We start from the raw sequence: 13,342 nt of genomic DNA on the forward strand, positions 1-13,342 counted from the left end.
TTGGGGTATGTATGTGCAGTGGAATATTCTTCAGCAGTGAAAAGAAGGGACTGCAAAGTGGAGGACAAATGAAAGTTAAAAGTATCTATACATTATGATACCATGATATTAAGTTTAAAATACACAAACCAATGTTATATATCGTTTCTGAATGGATATACAAGGTGTGATCAAACAATACAGTGAATGCTCAAATAAAAATTTATTACAGTAAAAGACACATTGCCATTAATCCCCCTCAAAATATTCCCCCTTGCTTTGAACACACTTACCCATCGTTCTTGCCACTTTCTGAAGCAGTTCTGGAAGTCCTCTTTCATGAGTGTCTGTAGTGGCACTGTCGTGGCTGCCTCGATGTCCTGAATGGATTCAAAACTTTTACCTTTCATGGTCATTTTGACTTTGGGGAAGAGCCAGAAGTCACACAGTGCCAGATCCAGTGAATAAGGTGGATGAGGACACACCATAATGTTTTTATTTGACAGAAATTGCCGTATACCAGAAATGAAGTGTGACACAGAGTGTTGTCATGATGGAGGATGACTTAGGGCACACTTTAAAACACACCTCTCAAACGTAGCTCACACCAAACTGACTGCACCGAACATGTTGAAACTTGTCACACACTGTCACTAAGGTTCCACGTGCCACTTCCTGTATTGAAGATCTCTGCTTATCCGTTGGATGGCACTCGGAAGCAGCATTCACCGTATGTTTTGATCACAACAAAAAGGCTCCGTGTCACACATCGCTTCTGGCACGGCAATTTCTGTCAAATAAAAACATACGGTGTATCCTCATCCACCTTATTCACTGGATGTGGCACCATGCGACTTCTGGCTCTTCCCCAAAGTCAAAATGACCATGAAAGGCAAACATTTTGAATCGATTCAGGACATCGAGACAAACACAACAGCACAATTAAAGACACTCTCGAGGGGCTGCCGGTTAGCTCAGTTGGTTAGAGCATGGTGCTCTTAACAACAAGGTTGCTGGTTCGATCCCCACATGGGCCACTGTGAGCTGCTCCCTCCACAACTAGGTTGAAACAATTACTTGACTTGGAGTTGATGGGTCCTGGAAAAACACACTTAAATAAATAAAAGTTAAAAAAAAAAAAAAGACACGAAAGAGGACTTCCAGAACTGCTTCAGAAAATGGCGAGAACTATGGGATAAGTGTGTTTGAAGCCAGGGGGAGTATTTTGAGGGGAATTAATGGCAATCTGTCTTTTACTATAACAAATTTAAAAAATTTAAACATTCACCATATTTTTTTAATCACACCTCATCGTATATGTAGTAAAACTATGAATGCAGCCATGGGGGTTATAATTGGCAAATTCAGGGGTTAGGGACAAGTAAAAAGCAAGTTTCTCTCATGTCTGTAATCTTTGATTTCTTAATTGGGGTAATGAGTACAGTGGTGGTGGGGTATATTTTTTATCTACACTTATTTGAATGCCCAAAATAGTTCATTTAAAAAAAGCAAGGAGCAGGACAAAGGTATAAATTGCTCTAATTTGTGCTTTTTCCTTTTCTGAAGTTTCTTTTTGCATGGTTAAAACAATTTTTAAACTCTAAAGTGAAGCCCCTGCCATCTCATCCACCCATTTCCATGCCCCTCCCCAACAGGAAAATCCTGCTGTACTTTTCAATATGCATATACAAGTAAACAGTAGCTGTAAATTCTTATCCCCCTCTCCCAACAGGTCAGGGCATAATAGACACACTGTTCTGCAAATGTTTTAACTTCATTTTTCTTGGGTATCTTTCCATGTTGAAACTATAAGAGCTTACGCAGCCCTGTACAGCTGTGCAGTATTATGGGATTATGCTTGTTGAGTCGGGGAAACAGCGAGGCGGCCCGTGTGGCTGGAGGAGGGGAGAGTGGGGCGCAACTAGGGTGGGGAGGTGATGGGAATAGACAGTGCAAGTCCTGGTGGGCCGCAGTGAGAAATTTGGCTGTTACCCCGGGTGAGGTGGAGGGGGACATGCAGGGACTCAGGTGTTCACAGGCGCCCTCTGGCTGCTGTGGGGGGAACAGACTGTGGGGGCAGGAGCTGGGGGACCAAGGCTGAGGGACTATACTGGTTCAGGTGGGAGATAATGGGGGCCGTGTACAGGTGGGGGACTGAGGAAGGAATGAGAAGTGGGCGGGTTCTGGGTAGATTTTGAAGTGGACGGGACTTGGCTTTCATATAAAATTGGGGAGGGGGTGGGATCGGAGAGAGGCGTCAAGGATGCTCTAAAGTTTGAAGCCTTAGCACCTGGCCGAATGGAGCTGCGGTTAGCTGGGCCTAGAGGACAGCCGAAAGGCAAGCTGGGGGACACCCAGGAACTCAGATGTAGCGGGGATGCATGGGAGGCGCCCGCGGACCTCCAGGTGGGTCGCCTGGGAGGCACGTTCCGAGAGCCCGACGCGCAGTCCCGAGAGCCGCCGCCAGAGGGCGAGCGCGCCTCCATCGCACGCACAGCCTGTGGGGCGCGGGAAGGACCCGCCCTGCAGCTTCCCACGGCCCCGCGGCCTGCAGCGCCTCACCTGGGTGCGAGATGGGGGCCTTAGAGGTGTCAGGACCCGCGGGGATCCCCCGGGGCCCAAAAGCCTGGTACTCGGCTCCCACCCCTAGTGCTTCAAGCACTCCAACCTACCCCGCCCCCAACCAGGCTGTTCATATCGCCTGTGACAGCACCTCAGGACTCTGCAAAAATGTCACCTCCTCAGGGAGGCCTTCCCTGACCACCTCTGGGGCAGAAGCCCCCTCTAAGACACCTCTAAGGCACATCCCTTTTTAATATCTTGTTAAAACTCAAGACTCTAAAATTATCTTATTTATCTTGTAGTGTCTGTTTTCTGCACTACAATGTAAAATTCATGGCAGGGGGACCTGTTTTCTGTCTTATCAGTTTGTATCCCTAGGGCTCAGAATTATGACTGGCCTCTAACAGGTGCTAAAAGAAAACCAACAGCAATAATGTTAATCATAGCTTACTCATGGTGCTACTGTGTACCAGCCTCTAATTTAAACTTCTTCCATAAATTCTCTATTTCCTTGAATCCTCAGAACCACCCTACCATGTAAGGACTGTTATTATCTCCATATTCCAGAAAAGGAAGCCAAGGCCCAGAGTGGTTAAGGGACTTGACCAGCGCTGCACAGCCAGGAAGTTGCAATGCTGGGATTGAAACCGGAGTAGCTTAATTGCAAAGTCTGGTTTTGCTAAATGGATGAATGGGGCCCCAATGGGAAAAGGAGCCCTCAGAGGCTTCGGCATTGTGCTCCAAGCCCCTGTCTCTAGACCTGCCTTTCCTGGTCCCCCAGCCCACACACCCGCAGGCCCAGCCCTCAGATCCCCTGCCAGGCTGGGGTATGGGGGAGGGGTGGGAACCCAGCAGGTCTGGGTTTACTCTTCTCCCCATGGTAGGTTTGCAGAGGCGCCTGCCTCCCAGGCTGCCAGGTGGAGGGCAGGCCATTAAAAGCGGGTCTGGAAGGCCTAGACTCTACTCACCAGACAGCAGGGTCGACTGCCCGGGACCCTGAGCCCAGTTTCAGACAGACAGATGCTCCCCGGCCAGCTGACCATTCTCCTGAGCCTGTTCAGTGGGGCCTGGCTGCCTATAGTCTTGGGGAGGCCTGGACCCCACGGTCCCTTACCCCAACCCTGGGCTGCCACCAATCAGACCGGAACTCTGGGCAGAGGGGCCCTAGCCTCCTTGGTGTCATCCTCTGCCCTTGGCAGCTGGAAGGCCTTCTTGGACCTGCAGAAAACTGGACGGCTGGGGACAGGTGGGCTGCAGCGTGGGCAGGAGGTGGCGACCACCATGTTTCTCCCACTGGATCCACAGGAAGTGGCCCAGGAGAGGTGTAAGGCTGTGCCCTTTACTCAGGTGAGTATGTGGGTGGGGGAAGGAGAGGGCTGGGTCTCAGCCTTGGAAGAGAGCATGGGCTGTGGCGCCAGATTTGGGGTCAGCCCTGCATCCCTTACCTAACTATCTCTGATCCTCAGTTTCCTCCCTTATAAAATTGGGGTTCAGCCTCTCCCACTGGGGCCAATGCAATTGCCCCCATCCTGGTCACCCAGCTTCTGCCATCACCAGCGTTGCCCAAGTCTGGTTTTGCATTTAGTGGTTAGAGGGCGCCTGTGAACACCTGAGTCAGATCACATCCCTCCTTCGCTCAGAACCCTCCATGGCCCCCACCTCACTCAGAGCAAAGGCTCAAGTCCTACCCTTGGCCCACAAGGCTCTGCACCATCTGCCTCTCCCTTCCCTGCCCTCACCTCCTCCCATCTTCTCATCCACTTTACTCCTTCCACACCTGCTTCCTTGCTTTCCCCCAGACACACCAATGTTATATACCTCAGGGCCTTTGCACTAGCTGTTCCTTTGCCTTTAGCAACCCTTCCTTCCCCCCCACCCCCAACACACACACATTTGATGGCTCCTTCTTTCACCTCCTTCAGGTTTTTACTCAAACATCATTTAAACATGCAGCACCTCCCACCCTGTTCCTCCCTTTCTGCTTTATTTCTCGCTGTAGTACCCATAATCACCTAACAAGTGAAACTGATTCTGTAATTGCATTTATTGTCTGTCTCCTTCAGTAGAATGTCTGCTCCACCAGGGCAGGGATTTTTATAGCTTGTTCACTTCTGTATTCCTGTCTCCAGGGCCTAGAATAGAGCCAAGCACATAGCAGGAGCTCAGTGTTTGTTGAATAATGAATCATAGTAGTACCTGCCTCCTAGGCTCTGTTGAGCAGCCTGAATGAGAGGGGTATGGGCAGCACTCTCACAGCTTCATTCTGTTGATGCTCCATAAGGGCTGTAGGAATTCATACTGTATGTTATGGCCCAGTCTTTGGAGCCAGGTGTATTTGGGTTCAAGGTCTGCCTTAACTGCTGATTTCTGTATGACTCAGGGCAAGAGGCTGGGGTGGTTAGGGCAGAGTGAGGGGGAGGGTGGGAGCTGAGGGGTGGGAGACAAGCAGAGGCAGGAGTGCAGGGTTCAAATAGAGAAGGGCCACGATCAGGGGGAGTTGATAAATCCACTTAGTTGGAGGGGATCATAGGAGGAACTAACATTTACTGAGCACTGACTGTGTTCTAGGTAATGGGCTAAGGGCTTCTGTGTAATCCCCTCCAGACTCCTGTAATGCCCCCCTTCTTGTTGTCCCTTCACCATTCTCTGTATTAATCCTCTCTGTTGAAGGGCCTAGAGTGGTTTCTTTTTTTCCTGGTTGGACTTTGATTTCAAAGATGAGGAAACTCTGGCTCAGAGAGGTTGAGTAACTTACCCCAAGTCACACAGTCAGAAGATGGCAGAGTCACGATTTGAGCCCAGGCATCTATGCTTGTCAAGGTGGGGTGGAAGTGGATGGGCGATTATTCTTGCCACTCTAGCCCCAGACTCCACTGCCCTTGACCCATCTCCCTGCCTCTGGACCCAGGTGCTCTCCCGGCTGGGCTGCACGGCCGTGCATCTCCGCAATCACCTCTGCTTTGGCCACTGCTCCTCGATCTACATCCCTGGTGTGGACTCCACCCCACTTGTCCTCTGCAACAGCTGTGCCCCCACTCGCAGGCGCTGGGCGCCTGTGGTCCTTTGGTGTCAATTGGGCAGTCCAGCCTTCCGTCGGCGGGTGAAGACGTCCACAGTACTGGTCGAGGAGTGTCAGTGCAGCCCGAAGGCATGAGCTGAGCATCATGGACAGACACACAGATGCACGCACCTTGGAAAGCTGTGGGGAGATGAATGACGCTGACCTGGACCATGTACAGTGGGTCAAAGAGACCAAGGATGCAGGGACAGCCATTTGGGCCTCCAGAGTCCTTGCCCTGCTCCCGGGGACACCAGACACAGCCCCAGCTATAGAGGTGGACCACTTATAGTCATAGCATGCATTTATTAAGCGCCCACTGTTAACCAGGCCTGGCTCTAAGCTTACTCATATCCTTAGAGCTGCCTGACGACATAGGGGTATCACTCCATTTTACAGAGAAGGAAACTGAGACCCCAAGAGGCAAAGCCACTTGCTCAGGATCGCACAACAGTATGTGGCAGAACTGGCATTCAAACCCAAGACAGTATGGCACCTGCTTTTAACCACCAGGCTGGATTTCCTCTCACAGACTGAGTCAAAGACACATTCCAAACTGCAGTGGAGACAGACGGTCCCACCCAGACCAGGAGATACAGTGACGACCCTGTCCTAGGGACCCCAAGTAACCAAGGCAGGAAGGCAGATGTAGCTGCTGGAGGAAGCTGTGTTCCCCAAGTCAGAGGCAGGATCCATGTGTTCCCAGCTGTCCCCCCACCCCCCGTCCAGTCTCCTCCCAGTCCCATGCCCAGTGTGGCATTCTACAGGAACCATAAAGGTTGGCCAAGCCCAGTTGTGTGTATATGTGTGTATTTTATGTTTGCTCCTCCAAATGGGGTTCCCTGGGAGTGGGTGGCCCTGTGGAATGTGGGCATGGGGAGTACTCCCTCCTCAGCTGGGCGCAGAGTCTGCAGCGGACGAGGGCAACCTGGCTTTGGGCGGCTGGAACCAGGGCCCTAGCAGATGGGCCCGTCTGGCACAGACACAGGGACATGTGGCGCTGTCAGGGTTGCCTCCAAATGCTCCCCGGAGCGCACAGGGAGGCGGGGCGGCCAGGCCCCCCTCAGCCCTCTTCCTGCCTCAGGAAGGAAGGCCTCAGGTGAGGGGAGCAGGAGGAGGGGACCCGAGGAAACAGATGGGCCAGTGAGGCCAGCTGGGCGTGGGAGCCTGTGACCTCTGACCCCACAGATCTGCACAGAAGGATGGGAATAGGCCAGGCAGGCAGCTCCCAAGGCCCTGCTTCAAGGGCCCTGGCGGGGGAGGGTCAGCAGGGGCCCATGGTGTGGGGGGGTGCATTCTCCCTCCTCCCTCCAAGATTTTGTGCCAAACCCCAGGCAGTGTCTGAGTGGGCATCCCAGCCTTGGCACTGTGGGCACCCCTCTCTCAGGCATATGAAGCGCCTGCTCCCCCCATTTCAGCTGTGTCCACCTCCTGCCAGCCAGGGAGCCAGCTGGGAACCTTGATGCCAGGGGGGCCCTGGAGTCCCTGCCCCCTCTTGGGCAGTGCCAGCCAGCCCCCACCCCCACCCCCCAGGCCCAGTAATGGGTGGGTAATGAGTGCTGGGGGAGCGGGGGAGGGGCAGGGATGCAGGTGCCACAGGCGCTGGCACGGGGGCTGCTAATCAGGTTTGCCAACGCCATCTGTCACCATACGAGCATCTGGGGCTCAAGGTGACCCTGTCACCCTCAGTTACAATTATGAGTTTGGCATCTGTATTAAAGCCCGCCAGCCGGCCAGGCAGGGGAGGGCTGGAGTGTGCACAGGGGTGCGAGGCGAGCCCCGTCCCGGGGGTCCCAGTCCCGGGGGCTTTGTGGCTGCCAAGGCATGGGGCTTCTCTGTGCTTGGGGGAGTGTGTGTGTGTGTGTGTGTGTGTGTGTGTATACGTGCATGTCAGCCTGCACAATTCTGTGAGCTTGTCAGGGTGTGGGATTGGGAGTCTGGATTTTTATGCATCTCTGGGTGTGGTGGCTATGTGTCCAAGCTTAGTGGGATGGCTGAGGGTGGGGAGCAACTCTGAGATGGTTTGGGTACACAGGTAAGAGTGTGTCCGTGTGCTGGGAGAGGAGAGAAAGGTGGGTCTGGCTGTCTGATGGTGTGTCAGGGTGTATGTGTGATGGTGTGATTATGTGTATGTATCTGAGGGTGGGCTGTGATGTACATCTAATGATCAGAGGCTGTATATTTGGGCACGTGAGTCTGTGTGTAAGAGCCTGTTGTGTGTGTGTAAACACACGGGGGCAGCAGCCGGGAGGGTCTTCTGCCCCTTCAGTCCGTTCCTGTTCTCATCAACCCCTCTGCCCTGCTCTAACCTGGGGGCTCAGGGAAGGCAGGGGGCAGGCTCTGAGGAGGGCTCTGGGCTCTGTTCTTGGATCTGGATTCTGGGTCCTCAATTCCAGATTCTGAAGACAGGATCTAGATTCTGAAGACAGAATCTAGATTCGGATTCTGGATTCTGGGATCTGGATTCCAGGCTCTGAATTCTGGCTTTGAGTTCTGGCTTCTGGACCCTGGCTTCCGGCCTCTGGGCTCTGTGTGCTGAGCCTGGGTCTCTCCTCTCTGCCCTTCTCTTCAAGGCTGGGCAACCGGGCTGCCTGCCATCACCCCACCAGATGGATGCAGAGACCTCACATGGCCACCAGGGGACACCCTTGGTCCAGATTTGGGCCAAGATGACTCAGACATGGAGGAGTTCAGGGGCTACACATGCCTTGTTTGACCCAGCCCCTTGAGGGGGCGGGGGGTGGAGCTTCACCTCCTTCCCCTCCTCATCTCGGCTGGTGATTGATGTCTGTCAAACTTGGAGAACTGGACCTAGCAGCCTCACAGATCCCCACAGTCGGGGCCGGGGGCCAGGGCACCCAGTCATTGGGTCAAATGCCCGGTATAAAGAGTGCATGTGTCCCTGATGGTGTCAATGAGTGTAGGGAAATGTGTGCAGGTGTGAGGGTGCACCATGGCTGGGTGGCCACATATAACAGTGTTTCCCATGGAGTGAGCCAGTGTGGTGGTGTGTGGCCATGTCTGGCACCTCATGTCTGGCAGGGTCCTCACGTGACAATGCATCTATGGGGCTGTATCTCTGTTATCCTGGAATACCTGTCAAATGGGGGTGTCCGACCATGACTGTCACTGGGTGTCTGTGGGTGTATCTGTAGGTGTCACTGGGTCCAAGCCGGTGTCTTGGAGTGTCTGGGGTAGTGTCACCAAAGACTAGGTCCCTGTGTTGATGGTGTCTTGTTAGCGGGTGCGTGTAGATGTGTAGGAGAAAGGTATGCCTTCCAAGAGTGTCAAACCGGGGGAAGGCTGTTGTCCAAAGGGGAAAGGAGGAAGGACTGAGATGGGTGGGGCCAGAGACCCTCCAGACACTCCCTTCATTCCCTTCCTGGTATCTCTGAACCTCCGTCTCACTGAGTCTCTCTATGGCTGTCTCCTCCTACCTCTCAGCGTCTCTGACTTTGTCTGGGGGTCGTGGTCCTCTGCCTGGTTAGGTTGGCAGGCACAGCGCCAGGCACAGTGGGCTCTGGCACTGTTGGCTGTCTGGTCGTGCCCTTTCTCCCACCCCCGCCCCCAGCCCTTCGTCTTACATCATGATCCCCGGACCTGCCTCTCCTTGGTTCTGTCCCTCTGTCCGTCTTTCCTCGTTGGTGCATTTCTTTCCATCTCTCAGGTCTCCCCCACCTGTCTTTCCCCGTCTCTGTCTCTCCTTCTTGGCTTCTAAATGTCTTTCTTTCCCCATCTACAGCTTTGTCTGTCTCTCTCCATCTCTTGTCTCTCCTTATCTCTGTCTCTCCCTATCTGTGTCTCTCCCCAATCTCTGTGTCTCTCCGTCTCTGCCCGCCTGAGTGGGTCCGGGTGGGTCCAGGACAGCCCGGCCCGGGCGCCGAGGCGAACAATGCCCCATTCACGCGGCCTGTCGGCGCCATGGCAACGCTCCCGCCCCGCCCTCCCCGTGCGCGGGCCGCAAGCGCCAAGAGGATGCCATGGTTACGTCAGGCGCGTGCCCATCCCGCGCGCCGCCGCCCCGCGCGCCGCCGTCCCGCGCGCTCTTGGAGGGGCCAGACCGGCAGGGGGCGCCTGGTCTCAGCCTCTGTCCGGAGTCAGGAGGGGCGTCCTCCTAGGGGCCTTCAGCCACTCAGTGCCTCAGTTTCCCCTTCTGTAAACCGTCAGGGGCGGGCCAAGTGAGATCGTAGTGTGTGTGTGTGTGTGTGTGTGTGTGTGTGTGTGTGTGATGGTCAGTGAAGGTGTGCCCTTTAGGGTGGTAGTATGTGAGTGCATTTGAGTCAGTGGGACTGTATGTGCAAATTTGTGAGTCCAGTTTGCACACTGTGTGGATGTTTTATGAAAAGTGGTTGTAGTTTTGAGGTGGCTGTGTGTCCGTGTGTTTGGAAATGTGTGTGTATTTTCATTCCTGAATGTAATGGTGAGTGTGTCATTTGGGTGTGATGATTTACATATGTTTGTGGTCATGTGACCGAGTTTGTGTGCCCCTGTGTTTGCATACCTGGGGTGTGTGTGTATGTCTGTGTGTGTGATTGTGTGGTTGTGAGTTCATGTGACTATGCCTGTGTTTGCATGCCTGAGGGGTGTGTGTGTGTGTGTGTGTGTGTGTGTGTGTGTGTATGATGGTGGATGGCCGTGTTTTGGGGTGTGGTTGTGAGTTTGTGACCATTGTTTGTGTGTCTGGGGGAGTCTGTTCACAAACTCGTATGTACTTATGTATGGGACTGGTTGTAGGTTCTGAGGACTATTGGGGCCTTGCTGAGTGCCCCCCCTCACCTGAGGGCCTTCTGGCACAGAAGGGGGTGCCCAGCTGCGTGGGACCTCAGACTCCCCACAGGTTCAGGAGAGCCCCAGATGATGAATATTCATGAGGTGGGGGGCTGGCACCCACTGCTGACAGCTGTGCGTCCATTAGCCCCCCCCCCCCCACTCTCCATGTACCAACGACAGCGGGGAGGAGGGATGTCAGCACGGGCTTGTCCCTTTCTCTACGACTGGGGGGCTGGGTGGTGGCCTAGTGACTATTGTGGCGGCCGTGTTAGCATGCTTGTCTGCCTATGGGGACAGCTAAGGGGCTGTCTCAATGTTGTGACAGACACTGGGGAGAGCAACTGTTGTGTGATAGGATGTACTTACTTCTAATGGTGATGCGGTGGTTTTTTGTAGCTCTGTCCGGGGACTATGGGCCTTGTGTGGTAGTGTGAGATGTGTGCCTGTCACCTGCAACAGTGAGGCCCTGAGCGTGTGTCAGCAGAGTATCTTTGAGCAATTTTCTAGTGACCTTACTTGCTGGATGTTTGCTGTGACCCTGACAGTGAGAGCGACTGGTTTGGTTCAAACATTGATCTAGGGACAGCTGTATGCTACGCCCTGGGGATGAAGTGATCAGATCTGCTTCCCCTCCTTGTGGCTGAGTGGGGCAGTGACTCTAGGTGTCCCTGTGGCTAACACAGCTGCAGGAGTACATATACGTCAGTGTGCGTCTGCGGGTCAGTGTAGGAGGCTAACCTCACACAGTAGGAGGGTCAGTGTGGCAGGCTAACCATGCGGAAGTGTGAGACCATGTGGCTGAAGGCGTGTGTGACCAGAATCATTGCAAGTGTGACAGTATTTCTGTGTGACAGCCTGGCTGAGGCTGTGAAGTGTTGCTGGTTGAAGGTGTGACAGTGTGGTTCTGTGTGTGGTTAAAGGTGTGACAGCATGGCTGTGTATAACAGCAGGTGTGACAGGGTGGTTGCGTGTGACAGTGTGACTGAAGATGAGACAGGGTGGCTATGTGTGTGGCTGTGTGATCCATGGTGTGACAGTGTGTGTGCTGACAGGAGCCAAGTGGCTATGACTGCCCCACCCCTACCCCCATGCTGCACAGGGAGCCCCGCCACACACGACTACAGTCACTTCCTCAGCCATGCTGTCACACCTTCATGCTAGAGGGAGAGGCCTTGTGGTGTGGGACTGACAGCCCACCCAGCCTGGGGATGCACGTAGGCCTGAGACAGGGAGACCTGGACATTCAGCACCAGTGGGGCCATGGTCTTGCTGCTCTGTCTTCCCTGTGCAGCCTGGGTTTGGGGAGTGGCCTCCAGATATAAAAGGAACAGGGTTGGGGAGGGTTCCTCCAGGCTGGGGGACTCCAGCCTGAGCCCTGGTGTGTGGCTGGGTGGCCCCTGAGGCTTGGCCAGGGACATGGTACAGCCGGCTAAACCCCCCCCCACAACACCCCCCCCCCCCCATATCCACTCCCTGGGATGGCTGGGCGGTGGCCACATACAGAGGCCTCATTCAGGAGCCAGGGCCAGGTTTCCAGGGTGGGTGGGTGGGTCTCTTGCCGGCTGCAAATGAAACATTTCCCCAAGTCCTTCTCTTTGCCTCCAGATGAGCGCCTGCTACCAGAGGCCTTGCCTCTTGCCTGTCCTGGGACCTGGCCGGGCTGTGCCTCTGCGGCATATGGCAGTGTGTGCCTATAGGACTTTGTGTGCAGCTGCGGGCTGGCCTTTGTGTCCCTGTTTGTGATTTGGTGATGCTTGCATGTATTTTCGGGTAGTCTGTGACCAGCTGTGTGAAACCGTTTGTGACCATGAGTGATCTTGTATATCCATGTGTGCATGTCATCTGCATATCATGGTGTGACTTTGTGTGTGCCAAACCTATGGATGATTTTGGGACTAGCTTTATGTGTGACCCAATGGGTTTGTCCCACACAATGGCCTTGTGTGTATCTGTGTAATTAGGCTCAGTGTGTGATTCTGGGAGTCCATGTAACTGTGTGTGGGTGTGTCTTTGTGAGTTGGTGTATTTCTGAGTCTCTGTGGGGGTCTATGTGATGGTGAGGGTCCTTGTGTGTTATTAGGGCGCTGCTATTGGTGTCACTTTGTAAGTGGCTCTGGGAAGGTCTGTGTGGCTGTGTGTGTGTTTCTCTGTGTGTGTGTGCTATTCTGGAAGGGTACACGATAGCATCTCTGGGTGATCCTGTGTCTGTGTGATTAGGGCATTTTATGTGACTCCCCAGAGGAGGAGAGTCTGTATCTTTGTGTGTCTGAGTACACCTGTGTGAGTCTTTGTGATGTTGTGTGTGTGTGTGTGTGTGTGTGATGTGCTCCCGGGTGCCTGGTCAGTGTGCCTTGAAAGTGGGGCCTATAACTCTTCAGGCTCGGACCCCACTAGGGCTCCCAGCCCATGGATGCGGCAGTGAGTGAACGGCTAGGACCCCAGGTCTGGGGCATAAACCATGCCCACCAGGCTGGGCAGGGGAGGCATTGGGCCCTCTTAGGGAGTGGGGATCCCCAGTCCTGCCAGGAGGGCCCTAGAGCACTTGTCTCCCTGTCCCCACCCCCAGCAGGACCCATAGCCTAGCTCTTCACTTATCCTGTGTGGCAGATGTTTGCCACCTCCTCCGAGAGGCCTGCCCAGCTATGCTGAAGCCCAGCAATACCTGACCCCACCTTCAGTGCCCCAGGACATGGCTGCCTGAACCCAGATGTTTCAGTGCCCCACGCCAGCATCCTGGCCAGGTAGTGCCATGCATGGGCCTGGTTCCTGCTCCTCCCCCTCCTCCTCTACCCACACACCTGCGTTGGAAGAACACACCGCTGCCAGCTGCAGCCAGTTGGGCAGACTGGGATGGAGGAATGTGGGGGATTCCAGCTGTGGCATCCCAGCTGTGTGTAGCCCCCTGGCAGCACCCCCCTCCCCGGGGATTTCTCAAGGGCCAGGTGTGCCCTGAGACCTGGGCTCTGGGGGTGA

General features: G+C 54.3%; 1 protein-coding gene across 1 annotated transcript; it reads left to right on the forward strand.

The window, feature by feature from the left end:
* Nucleotides 1–2,825: 2,825 nt before the first annotated feature.
* On the forward strand, nt 2,826–6,364 carry DAND5 (DAN domain BMP antagonist family member 5). The gene is made up of 2 exons (XM_019746210.2): nt 2,826–3,888; nt 5,450–6,364. Exons 1-2 carry the CDS (start codon nt 3,562–3,564, stop codon nt 5,693–5,695), a joined length of 573 nt encoding a protein of 190 aa, XP_019601769.2. The 5' UTR covers nt 2,826–3,561; the 3' UTR covers nt 5,696–6,364.
* Nucleotides 6,365–13,342: the final 6,978 nt, after the last annotated feature.

This window comes from Rhinolophus sinicus, linkage group LG07 (genome assembly GCF_036562045.2).
Source record: "Rhinolophus sinicus isolate RSC01 linkage group LG07, ASM3656204v1, whole genome shotgun sequence".
NCBI classification, from domain to species: Eukaryota; Metazoa; Chordata; class Mammalia; order Chiroptera; family Rhinolophidae; genus Rhinolophus; species Rhinolophus sinicus.

What these genes read in the sequence shown, in the direction of transcription:
- DAND5 (XM_019746210.2), top strand. Translation starts at nt 3,562, where the DNA reads ATGCTCCCCGGCCAGCTGACCATTCTCCTGAGCCTGTTCAGTGGGGCC. An exon ending in AGGCTGTGCCCTTTACTCAG is followed by an intron (nt 3,889 to 5,449) that starts GTGAGTATGTGG and finishes CTCTGGACCCAG; the next exon opens with GTGCTCTCCCGGCTGGGCTG.